The sequence below is a fragment of the Pristiophorus japonicus genome, chromosome 7 (genome assembly GCF_044704955.1).
Source record: "Pristiophorus japonicus isolate sPriJap1 chromosome 7, sPriJap1.hap1, whole genome shotgun sequence".
Classification (NCBI taxonomy): domain Eukaryota; kingdom Metazoa; phylum Chordata; class Chondrichthyes; family Pristiophoridae; genus Pristiophorus; species Pristiophorus japonicus.
In genome coordinates, this window is record NC_091983.1 from 88,035,818 (window position 1) to 88,053,729 (window position 17,912).

Below are 17,912 nucleotides of genomic sequence, written 5' to 3' on the forward strand. Positions count from 1 at the left end.
AACATTATAAAGCCTCTTCCTTTACTCTAATACTATCTTTAACTTCTCGTTAGCCACGGTTGGACCAATATTCACGTGGGGTTTTTATTCCTGAAGGGAATGCACATTGTGAATTATGAATTGTTTATTTAAATGTTTGCCATTGCTTATGTACAGTCATATATTTTAATCTAGTTTCCCAATCTACCTCAGCCAACTCATCCTCCTCCCTACGTAGTTTGCTTTGTTCAGATTTAAGACCCTAGTTTTGGACTTAACTAAATCACACTCAAACTTTATATAAAATTCTATCATATTATGACCACTCTTCCCCAGAGGCTTCTTATCGATAAGGTTATTAATTAACCCTGTCTCATTGCACAATACTAGATTTAAAATAGCCTATTCCCTAGTTGGTTCCGCAACATACTGATCTAGAAAAAAGTTAAAGCTAAAGTCACTATAACTAAACGTTCAGATATAGTGACTTTAGCTTTACCCTTTTTCTATTTTTCCTTTATGTCACCTTAGTTATTCATGGCTAAAGTGGACTGGGAAAATAGATTAACGTGCAAGACAGTTGATAAGCAGTGGCAGATATTTAAGGAGATATTTCATAACTCGCAACAAAAATAAATTCCAGTGAGAAGGAAAGACTTTAAGAGAATGGAGAACCATCTGTGGCTAATTAAGAAAGTAAAGCATGGTATCAAACTGAAAACAACGGCATAAAAAGTGGGCAAGATTATTGGGAGGCAAAAGGATGGGAAAATTTTTAAAAACCAGCAAAGGATGACTAAAAAAATAAGAGGGGGAAGATAGATTATGAGATTAGGAAGAAATATAAAAAGATAGTAAGAGCTTCTACAGGTATATAAAAAGGAAGAGAGTAGCTAAAGTAAACGTTGATCCCTTCGAGGATGAGAATGGGGAATTAATAATGGGGAACAGGGAAATGGCAGACTTTGAACAAATATTTTGTATCGATCTTCGTGGGAGAAGACACTAAAAACATTCCAATAGGGGATAATCAAGGAGTTTCGGGAGGGATGAACTTAATACAATCACTATCACTAAAGAAAAAGTATTCGGTAAAATAATGGGACAAGTCCCCTGGATCTGATGGCTTGCATCCTAGGGTCTTAAAAAAAGTGGCTGCAGAGATAGTGGATGCATCGGTCGTAATCTACCAAAGTTCCCTGGATTATGGAGAGGTCCCAGCGGATTGGAAAACCGCAAATGTAATGCCCCTATTTAAAAATAGCAGACAAAAAAAAACACCCCAGGAAACTATAGAGCAGTTAGCCTAACATCTGTCGTTGGAAAAATGCTGGAGTCCATTATTAAGGAAGCAGGAGCAGGACATTTGGAAAATCATAATGCAGTCAAGCAGTCAGCATGGTTTTATGAAAGGGAAATCATGTTTGACAAATTTGCTGGTTCTTTTAAGATGTAATCAACAGGGTGGATAAGGGGGAACCAGTGGATGTGCTGTATTTGGATTTCCAGAAGGCGTTCGATAGGTGCCACATAAAAAGTTACTGCACATGATAAAAGCTCACGGAGTTGGGGTAATATATCAGCATGGATAGAGGATTGGCTAACTAACAGAAAACAGAGAGTCAGGATAAATGGGTAATTTTCCGGTTGGCAAATGGTAACTCGTGGAATGCCACAGGGATCGGTGCTGGGGCCTGAACTATTTACAATCTATATTAAATGACTTGGATGAACAGACCAATTGTAATTGTAGCCAAGTTTGCTGATGATACAAAAAGATGGGTGGGAAACCAAGTTGTGAGGAGGACACAAAAAATCTGCAATGGGATATAGACACGCTAAGTGAGCGGGAAAACATTTGGCAGATGAAGTATAATGTGGGAAAGTGTGAGGTTATCCATTTTGGAAGGAAAAATAAAAAAGCTAATTGTTATATAAATGGAGAGAAATTACAAAGTGTGCACTAGAGGGATTGGGGGTCCTTGTACATGAAACACAAAAAAGTTAGTATGCAGGTACAGCAAGTAATCAGGAAGGCAAATGGAATGCTGGCCTTTATTGCAAAGGGGATGGAGTATAAAAGCAAAGAAGTCCTGCTACAACTGTACAGGGTATTAGTAAGGCCACACCTGGAGTACGGCGTACAGCTTTGGTCTCCTTATTTAAGGAGGGATATACTTGCACTGGAGGCAGTTCAGAGAAGGTTCACTAGGTTGATTCCTGAGATGAAGTGGTTGACTTATGAAGAAAGGTTGAGCAAGTTGGGCCTGTACTCATTGGAGTTTAGAAGAATGAGAGGTGATCTTATTGAAATATACAAGATACTGAGGGGGCTCAACAAGGTAGATGCAGAGAGGATGTTTCCCCTCGTGGGAGCATAGTTTCAGAATAAGGGGTCGCCCATTTAGAACTGATGAGGAATTTCTTCTCTCAGAGGGTTGTAAATCTGTTCCATTCTCTGCCCCAGAGAGCTGTGGAGGCTGGGTCATTGAATTTATTTAAGGTGGAGATAGACAGATTTTTGAGCAATAAGGGAGTGAAGGGTTATGAGGAGCGGACAGGGAAGTGGAGCTGAGCCCAAGATCAGATCAGCCATGATATTTAAATGGCAGAGTGGCTCGAAGGAGCCAAGTGGCCTACTCCTGCTCCTATTTCTTATGTCCTTATGTTCATGCCATATTACCTCTGTTAAGCGCTCTGTCCCTTCCTGGCCCACTCTGCTTATTTTTACTCAAATCGCTATTCTGCTCTGCAACTTGACATTTCTCTTGCTGCTTTTGAATTTGCGCTTTCCTGAATTCTACCCCCTATTTGTTTAAAGCCCTATTTACCACCCTAATTATTCAATTCACCAGGCCACTGGTTCCAGACCAGTTTAAGTGGAGCCCGCCCCAATGGAACAGCTCCCTCTTCCCCCAGTATTGGTGTCAGTGCCCAAAGTAGGGAAACCCCTACTTCCCACACCACTCTCTGAGTCACGCATTTAACCTAATCAGTTTGTCCAGATGCCAATTTGCACATGGCTCAGGCAACATTCCAGAGATTGTTACCCGTAAGCTTCTGCATTTTAATTTTGACCCTGGCTCCTCAAACTCTCTCAGCAGAACCTAATTCCTAGTTCTACCCATGTCATTGGTTTCTACGTGGACGTCAACAACTGGATCCTCTCTCCCACACTCAATTCTTCTCCAGCTTTTTATATGGAAATGCAGGACTGTTAACAAAGCCTTCATACATAAAAATTGACAGCTTTGGGTTTTCTTACTTGTTTTCCAGAGAACTGCTGTGGACGAGAAGTGGAATGATCTGGAAAAAGCTTTTCTAGTCGTGGTTCACATTGCATCATCATTCCATGACATGAAGTAATGGTGATAAGGTCAACACGTAGTTTATCCAAGGAATAACACAGAGGTTCACGGTGATAGTAAATAGTATCTGCAGGACTGAAACAAGATTTGTTTTCATTACAAGTTAGATTCTTCAAAAGATTAAACTCATACACCCACGTTAACAAAAGGTAGTAAGATAATGCCAATAGTATAACTGAAAAAAAAGACAGCAGGAGTGTTTATGTTCAATTCAAAGTACTTCCTCATGCACGAAGGGGGGAAGAGAGACTTTATCAGAGATAACTGAAGAACTTCAACTACATATCTTGGCCAGCTGCCTGTGGGAGCTTTGAAACCCAGCATAAATGTCTGTACATTTAATATCACAAAGAGCTACAAACCAGGAGGACCTGGGTGGCACAGTGGGTTACAAACTGATCTTTTATCTGTGACCAGAGTTCAAACTTACCCCAAACTGATGGAATGAAAGTTTCCCCTGCCTGTTTGCTGTAAGGATCCTATGTAAAATGGATTTGAGCAGTCGCAATTCAATTTTTAGCCAGCATGGGCCTACAGCACAAAACAAATCCCTAGGACCAGACGGTTTCTATCCCAGGGTTTTAAAGGAAGTGAGCAAGCATATTTGCAGATGCCCTAACTATAATCTTCCAAAATGTTCTCGATTCAGGAACCATTCCTTTAGATGGCAAACTGTCCATAAGAACATAAGAAATAGGAGCAGGAGTAGGCCATTCAGCCCCTCGAGCCTGCTCCACCATTCAATAAGATCATGGCTGATCTTCTACCTCTACTCCATTTTCCTGCATTATCTCCATATCCCTTGATTCCCTTAATATCCAAAAATCTATGGATTTCTGTCTTGAATATACTAAACGATTGAGCCTCCACAGCCCTCTGGGGTAGAGAATTCCAAAGATTCACCACCCTCTGAGTGAAGAAATTTCTCATCTCAGTCCTAAATGGCTGAACCTTTATTCTGAGACTGTGACCTCTGGTTCTAAACTCCCCAGCCAGGGGAAAACATCCTCACTGCATCTACCCGATCAAGCCCTGTAAGAATTTTGTATGTTTCAATAAGTTCACCTCTCACTCTTCACTCCACTGTTTAAGAATGGTGAGAGGGGAAAACCAGGGAATTATAGACCAGTTAGCCTAACATCTGTTGTCGGGAAATTACTGCATCTACAAGAAAGAATGAACACCTTGAAAATTTTCATCTGATCAGAGATTATGGATTTGTAAAAGGTAGGTCATGCCTGACAAACCTGATTTTAAAAAGTCACCTCTTCAAAAATGTCATTCATTCACAGGATGTGGGCAAAGCCAGCATTTATTGTCCATCCCTAAATTGTCCTAAGAAGGTGGGTGGTGAGCTGCTTGACAACTGTGTCTTTCTCGGCCATTTCAGAGGGACAGTTAAGAGTCAACCACATTGTTGCGGGTCTAAAGTCACATATAGGCCAGATTGGGTAAGGATGACAGGTTTCCTTCCCTAAAAAAACATTAGTGAACCAGATGGGTTTTTACGATCGTTTCATGGTCACCATTACTGATACTAGCTTTTCATTCCAGATTTATTTAATTTATTTAACTGAATTTAAATTCCCCAGCTACCGTGATTTGAATCCGGATCATTAGTCCAGGCCTCTGGATTACTAGTCCAGTAACAAAACCACACCACCACCATTCCCGTTAGGACTAAAGTAGTGGATAGGGGAATGTCTATGAATGTTATTTATATGGACTTCCAGCAGGCATTTGATAAAGTCCCTCATAAGAGACTGTTAGTTAACTAAGGTTGAGGAACATAGAATTAAAGGTAAATTATTGACCTGGTTAGGAAATTGGCTGAGTGGCAGGAGACAGAGTGTAGGGCTAATGGGCAGGTACTCTAATTGGCAGGATGTGACTAGTGGTGTCCTGCAGGAATTAGTGTTGGGGCCTCAACTAGTCACAGTATTTAACAACTTAGATGATGGCATAGAAAGCCAAATTTGCTGATGACAAAGATAGGCGGCATTGTAGATGAAAGCATAAAATTACAAAGGGATATTTATAAATTAAGTGAATGGGCAAAACTGTGACAAATAGATTTCAATGTAGGCAAATGTGAGGTCATCCACTTTGGACCTAAAAAGGGTACTTTCCAAATGGTGAAAAGCTAAAAACAGTGGCGGTTCGAAGAGACTTGCGGGTCCAGGTACATAAATCATTAAAATGTCATGAATAGGTACATAAAATAATCAAAAAGGCGAATGGATGCTGACTTTTATATCTAGAGGTCTAGAATACAATAGGGTAGAAGTCACGCTGCAGTTATATGAGTCTTAAAGGCCTGCAACACCATAAAGACTAAACAGAATTTTGCCCTGCTGGCTGTTGCTTCGGTTAGCAGGAAAATAACCTCTACCCAATCAGAGTAGCCCTGCTGCACGAAAGAAAGATTCAAATTTATATAGCACCTTTCACAACCTCAGGAGATCCCAAAGCACTTCACAGCCAATTAGTACTTCTGAAGTGTAGGTACTTGTAATACAAGCTCCCACAAACAGCAATGAGATAATGAGCAGCTAATCTGTTTGTGATGTTGGTTGAGGGATAAATATTGCCCAGGACACTGGGGTGAACTCCCCTGCTCTATAAAATGCCATGAGATCTTTTACGTCCACTTGAGAAGACGGGGGTCTCGGTTTATCGTCTCACCCAAAAGACAATACCTCAGTACTGTACTGGTGTCAGCCTGGATTATGTGCTCAAATCTCTGGAGCGGAACTTGAACCCACAATCTAATGAGTCAGAGGTGGGAATGGTACCACAGAGCCACAACCAACACTGGAGGGCAAGTGTCTATTTATTTAAGACTAGGAGCAGTAATAAGGAAACAAAACTTAGAACCTACAGAAGGGAAAGAATATTGGCCCTTCTTTGGTCCTCCTTTACAATATTGAATAAATTGTCTTTAAGTTAATAAAGCAAGGGAAGAAACAATGTCATCTTGCTGGCTACGCATTTGAAGATCTTTAAATCTTAAGGCGCAGCCCAGCAACACAATTTTTGTAATTAGTCTCTGCCACTCTTCCTTGTCTGTAATGCTCAGGAATTGGCAAATACTAAGCAGAAGGGACAGGAAAAACAGCCGCAGTAAACCTTTGGAATTTATTGGCACAGTTTTTTAAAAATATACGATCAGGTTTAACTGCTGATTTATCTGTATTTGTGAAAGCTTCCCTAGTTCCCAGAAATACACATGGTTTTCACAGTTTTCCTCAAAATCCTGGACATGAGCTAATAGGGTGCAAGTTCACTAAAGTGAAAATCAACAGTGCATTCCCACCCATTAAATTTGCACATCAATAATGTATACAAAACTTAATATACAAGTTGTTTCCCAAAGGGTAACTGTATTTTCATGGAAATTATTTGGAAAACTAATGACACAAGGTTGAAGCTCTGAGATTTCACTCTACCTCCTTAAAGTGAGGTGTTTACAATATTCAAACTTTTCATCCAGTTGTGTCAGCATCTCTTGACATTCAGAGTATGTGAACGGAAAGCAAAATGCAAAGTAGGTTGTTGCTCCACGATATTCAAGAAAGCGATGCATAAAGGAGAGAATAAATTGGTTTTCCACCATCTAAATTGAAATAAAATGACAAAAAAATAAGAAGTTTATAGAAATAAACATTGCCATTCTGCAAGCAGCAAGTCACCGATTCAAGCACTCATTAGGCACATCGTATGGAAACAAGTTGATGGGAAGGAACAAAATTAGCAGGATCTCCATAATATTTGGATAATTACAGAATGGCACAGGCATATTCACTGTTCCACTCAGTGGCAATCTAGGGTATGATACAAGAAGCAACAACTGAGAGAAAATAATGCAGTGTAAAAATGTTTGTAAAATACTGACTTTAATAGAAATATTATCTCTTCATGAAGATTTATTTTATTCCACTGAACCGGAGATTGGAGTTCACTCTCTCAAACAGTTAGGTCCCTCTCTCAAACAGTTAGGTCCCTCTCTCAAACAGTTAGGTCCCTTTATAAGGTTATCAATGTACCCTCTAACCTTTCCCCCCCCCCCCCCCCCATGCATGGTCCCTTTAAATTGCTGCATAGTTCATTAAAATTTTGCTCATGCACCATTTTTACAATGCAAAAGCCAGTGAGCGACTGGCACAGGACCTCAGACACTGCGCATCCACGCACCTTAGAGGGAACATCATTACTATAACAGAAATACACATGGTTTTCACAGTTTTCCTGAAAATCCTGTACATGAGCTAATAACACTGCAAAGCAATCAGCATTAATCTGTTTGTTTAGTTATCTGCAATAAACTTCATCCAGAATGGTGAGTGGGTGGGGTGGGGGCAGCCAAACTTTGCAGCTAAATGACAGGGAATCTTTCCAATGATTTGTTTTTGTAGCAGTGACTATATCTAAATCCATACCCTCATACAAATTACAGATGTTCAGGACAGACTTGTGTCTAGCCACACCCTGCAAAGATCCGACAAGGACCTGAACACACAATATACCGAGTCCCTTGACAGACCTTAGAGAACCCGGTCAAATTTAGGTCTAATCCAGCATCCCATTTCATGTAGACAATCATGCAAGCAGTTTAAAACATCAATGGAAAAAGCAAACCAATGCAAGCATATCAGTAAGATTCAGATTAAATTTAAATTAATGATATATGGCAACAAACTCGAGAAAGGCATCCATAATGTCAAATGATGAAGAATGGACAGCTCCACACTGATATTGGGCCGTAATTTGCTGAAAAATCACACACAAATGAAGCATATGTTCTTAATGTGCAAATCAGCCAGCCACTTGTGGCGGGGAAGAGATACTCCATGATTTGTAAATCACCACAAGTTGCTGCACTTGTAAATTGATTTCCCATTAATCTCACTGCAAAAAGTTAAGTCTAGTAATTAATAGCGCAAGTACCCTTTAAACGACATGGTAATTGTTCATGACTACCAATCAACCTTTCTGGCCCAGAAAAAGAATTTAATAAACATGGAATTTCATTCCTTCAGGTCGTAAATTGTTGCAGGAGGTTTTAAAAGTATCCAAAAAAGTATATACAATTTTCCTTTGTCTCTTCTTTTCTCCCTCTCTGAAGCCAATCTTTCTTTCTCTTCCTGATTTGATATTGAATTCACCCAGTCGAATTTACCCTCCTTCTCAGTCCTTCCTGATTATTTCTCATTCCTTAAATCGCATTGGTTAAGGAGATCCACTGTTGCTCCCTCTGTTCACCATGATCCCAGATGCCCTGTTGCCTTCGCCGCACCATTATCAGCTCGCATTTCCAGCAACATACAGGGCAAAAAATAAGCTGAAGGATGCAGGAGAAAGTCTAACTAACCGCTCACGCCGCAAGATGCCCTGCTCCAGCAAATTCTGGCCAGTTAGCTGAAGGATCTATTCAATTTCATGAACTGAAAGATCTGTGGAATTGCTATGTACTAGGATAGTTCAAGTGAGCCATGTATAAAAATGCAGAAGGCCACTTTTCCAAGTATTGGAGCAGGAAACTGGCACAGGATTGGGATAAACATCTGCAAAGATGTTCACAGCCTCAAACACGCCACCCTCACAGATGAGGATTTAGAAAGAGAGGAAAAGAGAAAGCAAAATAGACCAAATGTTTTTTTTTTAAATCAGCACCTACCAACCCAAAACTGACAAGGACCTTGTTTTCCATGTTTGAATCCCTTAAATCAGGTTTCCTCCCTTTCCACAATACTTAGTCACAAATTACATCCTATGTGACTGTGACCGTGGTAAACTATTCCTATTCATCCTTCCCGACCTGTCTGCAGCCTTTGACAGGGTTAACCAATACCTCTCCTGTTGTCCAGTGGGACTGCACTTGCCTGGTCCTATATCTTATCTACCCAGTCGTAGCCAGAGGGAAAAAAAAAATTACTTGCATTGGCTTCTGTCTCTTCCCGCATTACCACCTCTGGAATCCACCAGGGATCTAGTCTTGTCCCCTTCCTATTTCTCATCTATATGCTGTCCATCGGTGACATCATCCAACAACACATCAGGTTCCACATGTGCTGACAATTCCCAGCTTCATCTCATCAGCCCCTCTCTTGATCCTTCCATTGTCTCTAATTTGTCATTGCTTGTTCAACATCCAGTACTGGATGAGCAGAAATTTTTTCCAGCTAAGTATTGGGAAAACAGAAGCCATTGCCTTCAGCCCTCGCCACAAACCCTGTTCCCTAGCCACCAGCTCCATCTCTTTCCCTAGCAACTGTCCGAGACCGAACAGGATTGTTCATAACCTCAGTGTCGTACTCGATCCCAAGATGAGCTTCCAACCACATATTCGCTCCATCACCAAGACCATCTACTTCCACCTCCATAACATCACCCAACTCCGCTCTTGCCTCAGCTCAACTGCTGTTGAAACCCTCATCCATGACTTTGTTACCTCTATTCCAATACCGGCCTCCCATCTTCCACCCTACATAAATTTTAGTTCATCCAAAACTCTGCTGTTCATGCCCCAACTCGCACCAAGACCCGGTCACCCATCACCCCGGTGTTTGCTGACCTACATTAGCTTTTGGTAAAGCAACGCCTCAATTTTAAAGTTCTCATCTTTGATTTCAAATCCTGCAAGGAAATACCAGCGGCAGGTCGGGCCACTTCAGGGAGCCGCGTGAGCTGGTGCAAGAGGGAGATGGCAGTGAAGAGGGCGACTGGATTGGACATCATCAAGGTCCAGATCGGTGATTGGAGCGTGGGCAGGTATATTAGGAGCGGCGAGGTTGGGGCGCAGGAGCGGCGAGTGATCGTGGAACGACATGATCGGGGCCCAGGAGAGGTTTGAGTTTGGGGCCCAGAAGAGGCGTGGGTCCAGGGCAACACATGGGCCAGCCACGCTGCGATATGTGTGCGCACTAGGTCCGTGCAGCAGAGCTGGTCTCCAGTTATTTTGGTTAATCCTTGCCACTGGACCAAGACCTAACTGTCAAGCCCGTGTGGTGGCTAGTGTGCAACGGCCACCACACGTTTAAAAAAAAAAAATCCACATATAGGCATCTTCCACCCTTCAGGATGTAGTTCTGGACCTGGAATATTAGGTCCTTCACTGAAACGCCTGTGAACTCATCTCTCTTTGGCGTGGAAGCAAGTCATCCTCGATACCAGGGACTTCCTATGATGAGTTCAGGTCATCTTTGATTTCAAATCCCTTCATGGCCTCATCATCCCCACCTCTGTAATCTCTTTCAGCCCTATAACCCTCCAAGATCTCTGCACTCTTCCAATTCTGGCCTCTTGCCCATCCCCAATTTTAATCGCTCCACCATCGGCGGCTATGCCTCCAGCTGCTTAGGCCGTAAAGCTCTGGAATTCCCACTCTAAACCTCAATGCCTCCCTATCACCTTTGAGAAGCTCATGTGGCTTTGTGTCAAATTTTGTGTTATAATGCACCTGTGAAGTGCCTTGGGACATTTTATTACATTAAAGGCACTGTATATGCAAATTGTTGCTCTTCTTAATGCACAAGACTGGTAGAACAGAGTATTGCATCACTTTTCATGTTGTACCCTCCATATTAAACACAAACGTAGAAAATTGGTGCAGCAAAATTGCTTTTGTAGCAACTGTTCAAAAACAATCTGATTTTATTAACAGAAGTTAATTCAGAATATTTTATAAGTACTAAACATAAGGACCACACGCAAATTCCCAAGTTTTGTTTGAGTGATGAATCAGTAAAAGATTTTCTCGCAAATTTGAACAACATTTTTTTCCATTGTTTTCTCATCAAAAATCAGATCTGGTAATACATGCACATTACATCTGTGATGTCAGCACACACATTGCATACTGTACATGCCATGTTGATGTTACGGATGCAATGCGTGCACAGACTGGACCTGATTTTCTGCATCAAAAGGTTGTGCAATTTGCATTTTTTTTTTAAAAGGAAGTATTGCTGTGAGGATGAGCGTCGGGAGAACACGGAGCACCACGAGAGGTCCCAAGAATTTAAACAGAAGTGCGGCAGAGAGTCAGGAGGGCAGGGAAAACCAACTGAGTAAGTCATCACAGTTGGCAGAGTGGAAGAGCCTGTGAAAGCCACGTGACGCCGTGGCGAGCAAGTAAAAAAAGTAAATAATTTGTTTCATTTTTTTCTAAATGAAAGCAATCTACCCAATTTTAATTCAGGCTATCAATAAACAAATAAATAAAAAAGACTACAGATAGCAGGGTAGGCTAGGTGTCAGGGCTTTGATATGAGAAGAGTTTGTGGACAGCGAGACTGTCCCAGATTCCCACATCTCTCGGAAATGTCTCCGCTTTCAGTCACTCCGGCTCAGTCATTGAGCTGGAGTGCGAGTTGGAGGCATTCCTAAAAATAAGGGAGGGGAGAGAATTTCTGGATAGTTTGAGAGGGGTTCCGCAGACATTGGTCCTGTCCAACAGGTACGAAGTATTCATTATTTCATGTCCGTTGTGCCCCTTAGTGGGTGGAATCTGCATTGCGACTCTGGGAGGAGCTCTTCAGTCACTGGGAAGAGACGATTGAGGAGGATTCTTGCAATGATCTTCCCTGCGGAAGACAGCAGGGAAACTCCTCTGTAATTACCGCAGTCGGACTTGTCCCCTTTCTTGAAGATGATCACGATTACACTGTCTCAGAGATCCCCTGGCATGCTCTCCTCCTTCCAGATAAGAGAGATGAGGGAATGGATTCGCACCCGGAGTACTTCGCCGCCATACTTTAGTACTTCAGCAGGGATTCCATCTGCTCACGAGGTCTTATTTTTCCAATTGTCGGATGGCCTTTTCAACCTCATGCCGGACTGGGATTGTGCCGAGGTTGTACCGGATAGCATGCTGTGGGATGGAGTCAAGGACACTCACGTCAAAGACAGAGTCTTGGTTAAGGAGCTCCTCGAAGTGCTTCTTCCAGCGTGCACTGACTGCCTCTCTGTCCTGGATAAGCACCTCTCCGCTCTTGGCTCTCAGTGGAATAGGACCTTGGGTGCTCGGGCCATAGGTGAGCTTGACTGCGCTTAAAAAATCCATGCACGTCGTGACTGTCGGCTAGATGCTGGATCTCCTGCATTTGATTTTTGGGTCACGAGTTTTTTGTTGGACCTCAGCCATGATCTTCACCATGTGACAAATCGAAGGAAAATGTAGGGAACAGCATCAACCTCTGTACATGGCTTTTTTTGACCTCACAAAGGCCTTCGACTCTGTCAACCATGAGAGATTATGGAGTGTCCTTCTCAAATTCGGCTGCCCTTAAAATTTGCCACCATCCTCCACCTGCATCACGATGACATGCAAGTGTGATTCTTACCAATGGATCCACCACAGACCCAATGGAAGTGCAGACCAGGGTCAAGCAAGGCTTTGTCATCACACCAATGCTCTTCTCAATCTCCCTCGCTGCAATGCTTCATCTCACTCTTAACAGCTGGAGTAGAGTTAATCCATAAGTCAAGCAGGAAATTGTTCAACCACCGATGCCTCCAGGCCAGATCCAAGGTTGTTCCAACCTCGGTCATTGAAGTACAATATGCAGATAACGCTTGCGTTTTTGCACACTCCGAGTCCGAACTCCAAATCATCACTGACACCTTCACTGAAGCATACGAGAGTCTGGGCCTCACATTAAACATCAGTAAGACAATGATCCTCTACCAACCTGCCCCCGCCACACAGTACTGCTCCCCGCTTATCAAGATCCACCACAAGACCTTGGACAATGTGAATCACTTCCCATACCTTGGGAGCCAACGATCAGCAAGGACAGACATCAATGACGAAGTCCAACACCACCTTCAGTGTGTCAGTGCAGCCTTCGGCCGCCTGAGGGAAAAAAAAGTGTTTGAAGACCAGGATCTCAAACCCAGTACCAAGCTCATGGTTTACAGAGCAGTAGTGATACCCGCCCTCCTATATGCTTCAGGGACATGGACTATGTACAGTAGGCACCTCAAAGCACTGAAGTATCACCAACGCTGCCTCCGCAAAATCTTGCAAATTCATTGGCAGGATAGGCGCACCAAGGATAGGCATTCTCTCTGACTAACATCCCCAGCATCGAAGCATTGACCACGCTCGACCGGAGGGCGGGCCACATTGTCCGCATACCCGATGCTAGACTCCTAAAACAAGCACTCTACTCTGAGCTACGTCACGGCAGGCGAGTCCCAGGAGGGCAGAGAAAATGCTTCAAGACACCCTCAAAGCCTCCTTGAAAAAATGCAACATCCCACCGACTCTTGGGGAATCCCTGGCCCAAGACCGCTCAAAGTGAAGGAAGAGCATCCGAGAAGGCACCAAACACTTTGAGTCTCTTCACCAGGAGCATGCAGAAGCCAAGTACAAAAAGCGGAAGGAGTATACGACAAATCAAGCACCCCACCCACCCGTCCCTCCAACCACCGTCTGCCCCACCTGTGACAGTCACCTTAGAACTCATTTTAGTGTGGAAGCAAGTCATCCTCGACTCCAGGGGACAGCCTAAGATGATGATTCATTATCTGTGAGGACAAGGAGAAAAACTGCAGGGAGGACAGCCACAATGCACTGTGGCTCAGAAGGCTGACTTGGGGGTGGGGTGAAGAGCAGAATAGAAATGTAGTAGTGATGGGGGATTCTATAATTGGGGAGATAGATAGCATTCTCTGCAGCCATGAACGAGAGTCCCAAAAAGTGTATTGCCTGCCCAGTGCCAGGATAAGGGATATATCATGACAGCTGGAGAGGAATTTGGAAAGGGAAGCAGAAAATCCAGTTGGCGTCATCCATGTTGGAACAAACGACGTAGGTAGGAACAGGGGGTAGGTCCTGCTGGGGGAGTATCAGGAATTAGGAAATAAATTAAAAGGATGTGTCAATTTGTACTGCAAAATGGTCACCTTTTCTCTGATTGGTCCCCTTAAGAGGATAAGCCACACACTGAATTTTCTGTGGATGTGTAATTGGAACCGCCAAGCACAAGTACTGACTGACTTCGCAAATTGTAACATGATCCATTTTGACTTCAGAAGCCAGAGAATAGATGTCCCCAAAAGGCACCAAGTGGCAGCCGAAGTCCCTTACCCCAGCGCAAGTGCATTCCTCCCCCAGCCGAAGTTTGTCGCTTTTCGAAAACTAACCCATCAGCCCTAGTAGCTGCCAATAGCCACTGACCCACATGACATGGAAATAATGTAAAAAATGTAATGAAATTTATTGACAATAAAAGACAAACAAGTTACTTGCACAAATCACACCACAAAACAAGCAAACGCGGTCGCTCAGGCTCAGGGCTTGGTCGGGGCTCAGCGGGAGGAGCAGGCTCGCGGAAGATCAGCAGCACACATGGAGCAATAATGTGGTCGGACTGATTGCACAACCCCACTTCCGCTTCCGATTTCGGGAGGGAGGCATTGGGGGTGGAGTCTCGAGAGGACACAGGTGCATAAGGGCAGAAAAAGGGCAGTGCAAATAGTCAGTTGCAAATTAAAAAGCTGGATCTTGAGGAGAATCATCTATGGATTATTGGCTGAGCCACATGCAAACTGGCAGAGAAACAATCAGATCAGGAGACTTAACATGTGTCTAAAGGGCTGATATGGGAAAGAGGGATTCCTTTTCATGGGACATTGGCACCAATACTGGGACAGGAACACAAAAACATAAGAAATAGGAGCAGGAGTAGGCCATTCAACCCTACTCCGCCAGTCAATAAGATCATAGCTGATCTGATCATGGAATCATCTGCACTTCCCAGCCCGCTCCCCATAACCCTTTATTCCCTTATTATTCAAAAATCTGTCTACCTCTGCCTTAAACATATTCAATGACCCAGCCTCCACAGCTCTCTGGGGTAGATAATTCAACAGACTTACAACCCTCAGAGCTGACTGATGGGACGGGCTCTACCTGAAACTGAATTGGACTAGTGTCGTAGCTGAAAGAGTAAATAGCAAGGTGGCAAAGACTTTAAACGTGTAAGGCAGGGAGGGAAGGATTTACAAGAAATTAAATTAACCTAAATTTAAATTAAACAGAAAAAGACCATAGGAAAGACTAAATTAAAGGGGGGGGGGGCGAAGAAATATAGATGGCCAGGAAATAATTATAAAACAGGAGTGTAAAAAGATGGTTTAAAAATAAAGAGAGAGAAACTGCTATTAAAAATGAGTTAAACTATCTGTACAGCAATGCACATCGTGTCCGTAATAAATCAGGAGACTGGAAGCAATAATAGATTATGAGGAACCAGATTATAGTAGGAATTACTGAGCCATTGCAACAGATAAATCAGGACTGTGAATTTAACTTTGCACGATATAACATATTTAGAAAAGAGGGAAAATGTGAGGTGGCAGAGCTGTACTTAGAGATAAAAATGGCAGTAGAAAAAAAAAGTGATGCAGCCATCAGTAAGACAGAAATCGAATCCATATGCAGAGATAAAAAATAAAGGGTTAATCACAATAATAGGGGTAATTTACAAACCCAGATAATAGGAGGTGGGGGAAGAAATATGCAAACAAATTAGGGAAATGAGTTAAAAAATCATTGGGGATTTCAACTACTCTGAAATTAATTGGCCAGAAGAGAAGGGTAAAGGGGGGGTAAGGGAATGGAGTTCCTACAATGGATACAGGACTCCTTTCTAACCCAATATGCAAGAAAGCCGACAAAGGAGGATTCGCTACTGGATATAATAATGGGGAATGAACCAGAGCAGATAAGAGAAGGAGAAGTAAGGGAACATCTCGGCAATAGTGAACATAATATAATATGCTTTAAGATAATAATTGAGAAGGAATTAGTATGACAAAGAGCAGGGTAATAGATTAGAGAAAAGCCGATTTTCGGGGACTGAGAATAGAACTTGGGAAAATAAAATGGATAATATTGGCAAACAAACAATGATGTCGAACAGCAATGGGAAACATTTAAAACAGTGTTCAACAGAGTTCAGGAAATATGCTTGAATAAAGATCGGTTGAACTGAGGTTTCATCTGAGTGATTCCGTGGTAGTTATACGGGTGGGTGTCGATCCCTTATTTCAGGGGGTCCACCTTGAAGAAGAGAAGTCTTCAACAGACACCATAGATGAATAAAGACACAAGGGGAAAAATTTATGGCAAAGAAAAGGCATACGCTAAGTACGTGGACAGCAGGGGAGAGCAGAACAAAGAATACAAAGAGATTAGGAGAGAATCAAAAAACAATTAGGAAGGCAAAGAATAATGATGAAATTGAATGATCAAGGCACATAAAACAAAATAGCAAAATATTCTACAAGCACATAAAAAAAGGAAAGTCGGTATGGGAATAGGGTCACTAAGGGATGGACAGGATAAAATCAGAGGCAGAGATAGCGAAACGGCAGAAATATTAATTACTTTGTTTCAGTATTTACTAGGGATACAGATGGGTATGGCATTTGAATATGAGACTAGAAATTATGGGCCCAAGTTTCGGCCTCAGTTGCTCCTGATTTTTTGGAGCATCTGGTGTAGAACGGAGTATCTTAGAAATTCAAATTCTCGACATTTAGTTTGCTCCAGTTCTAGTCCGTTAGAACAGTTTTACTTTGGAACAGAATTTTTTTTTCAAAAGGGGGCGTGTCCGGCCACTTACGCCTGTTTTCAAAGTTTCGACAGTGAAAACTTACTCCAAACTAACTTAGAATGGAGTAAGTGAAGATTTTTGTACGCTCGAAAAAACCTTGTCTACACTTTAGAAAATCAGGCGTAGGTTACAAATCAGGCGTAGGGAATGGGGGGGGGGGGGTTTAAAAGGGAAGTTTATAAACATTAAACACTTCAATTTTACAAAAAGAGTCATCATCAATAATAAATGATAAATACATCAATAAATCAATCCAAAAAAAATTAATAAAAAATTAATTAAAAAAAAATAAAAACATTTTCTACTTACTGACTGCAGCACCGGGAGTCCTCCAACAGCATGCTGGGATGGCCCCCCCTTCCCCCGTGTGTCTCTGTCAGTGTCTCTATTGCTCTGTCTGCTTGTGTGTGTCTCTCTCACTCTGTCTGACAGCGAGGGGTGGAAGGGAGGGAGGGGAGGGGGGTGAGAAAGGAGGGAGAGGAGGAGGAGAGGTAGGAGGAGGGAGGGGGGGGGGGAAAAGAGAGAGAGAGAGAGAGAGAGAGAGAGAGAGAGAGAGAGAGAGAGAGAGAGAGAGCGAGAGCGCGAGAGAGAGAGAGAGCGCGAGAGAGAGAGAGCGAGAAAAAGAAAGGAGAGGGAGGCTGAACGGGTCGGGCCTGGCCGGGCCCAAGACTTCGCGCTTAGACTTACCGAATTGACAGGTAGGTGGCATCGGGTCAGGGGGGGGGTTGGGAGCGCGGATCGGGGCGGAGGGGGTCGGCCGGTCGGTCGGGAGCGGGGGAAGCGGAGGTCGGGTTGGGGAGTGGGGGGGGGTGTGGTGGAAGCGGGAGTCAAGTCGGGTCGGGAGGAAGCAGGAGCTAGGCGTGGGAGGAGCCTTATACACGCAGCCCCAGTGAGGCCATTCGGCATGTGCAGAGGTCCCGGCACTGTTTTCAGCGCA

The 17,912-nt window shown here is 43.1% G+C and overlaps 1 protein-coding gene across 3 annotated transcripts in view; it reads right to left on the bottom strand.

Moving 5' to 3' along the window:
- Positions 1-17,912, bottom strand: part of agbl5 (AGBL carboxypeptidase 5) — a 209,381-nt gene that overhangs the window by 128,241 nt on the left and 63,228 nt on the right. For all 3 annotated transcript variants that reach the window (XM_070885111.1, XM_070885110.1, XM_070885109.1), the window contains 2 exons: positions 6,797-6,963; positions 3,245-3,422 (listed from right to left, as the gene is read on the bottom strand). In XM_070885111.1, the coding sequence (XP_070741212.1) occupies positions 3,245-3,422; positions 6,797-6,963 (345 nt within the window). The remainder of the gene's footprint in view (positions 1-3,244; positions 3,423-6,796; positions 6,964-17,912) is intronic.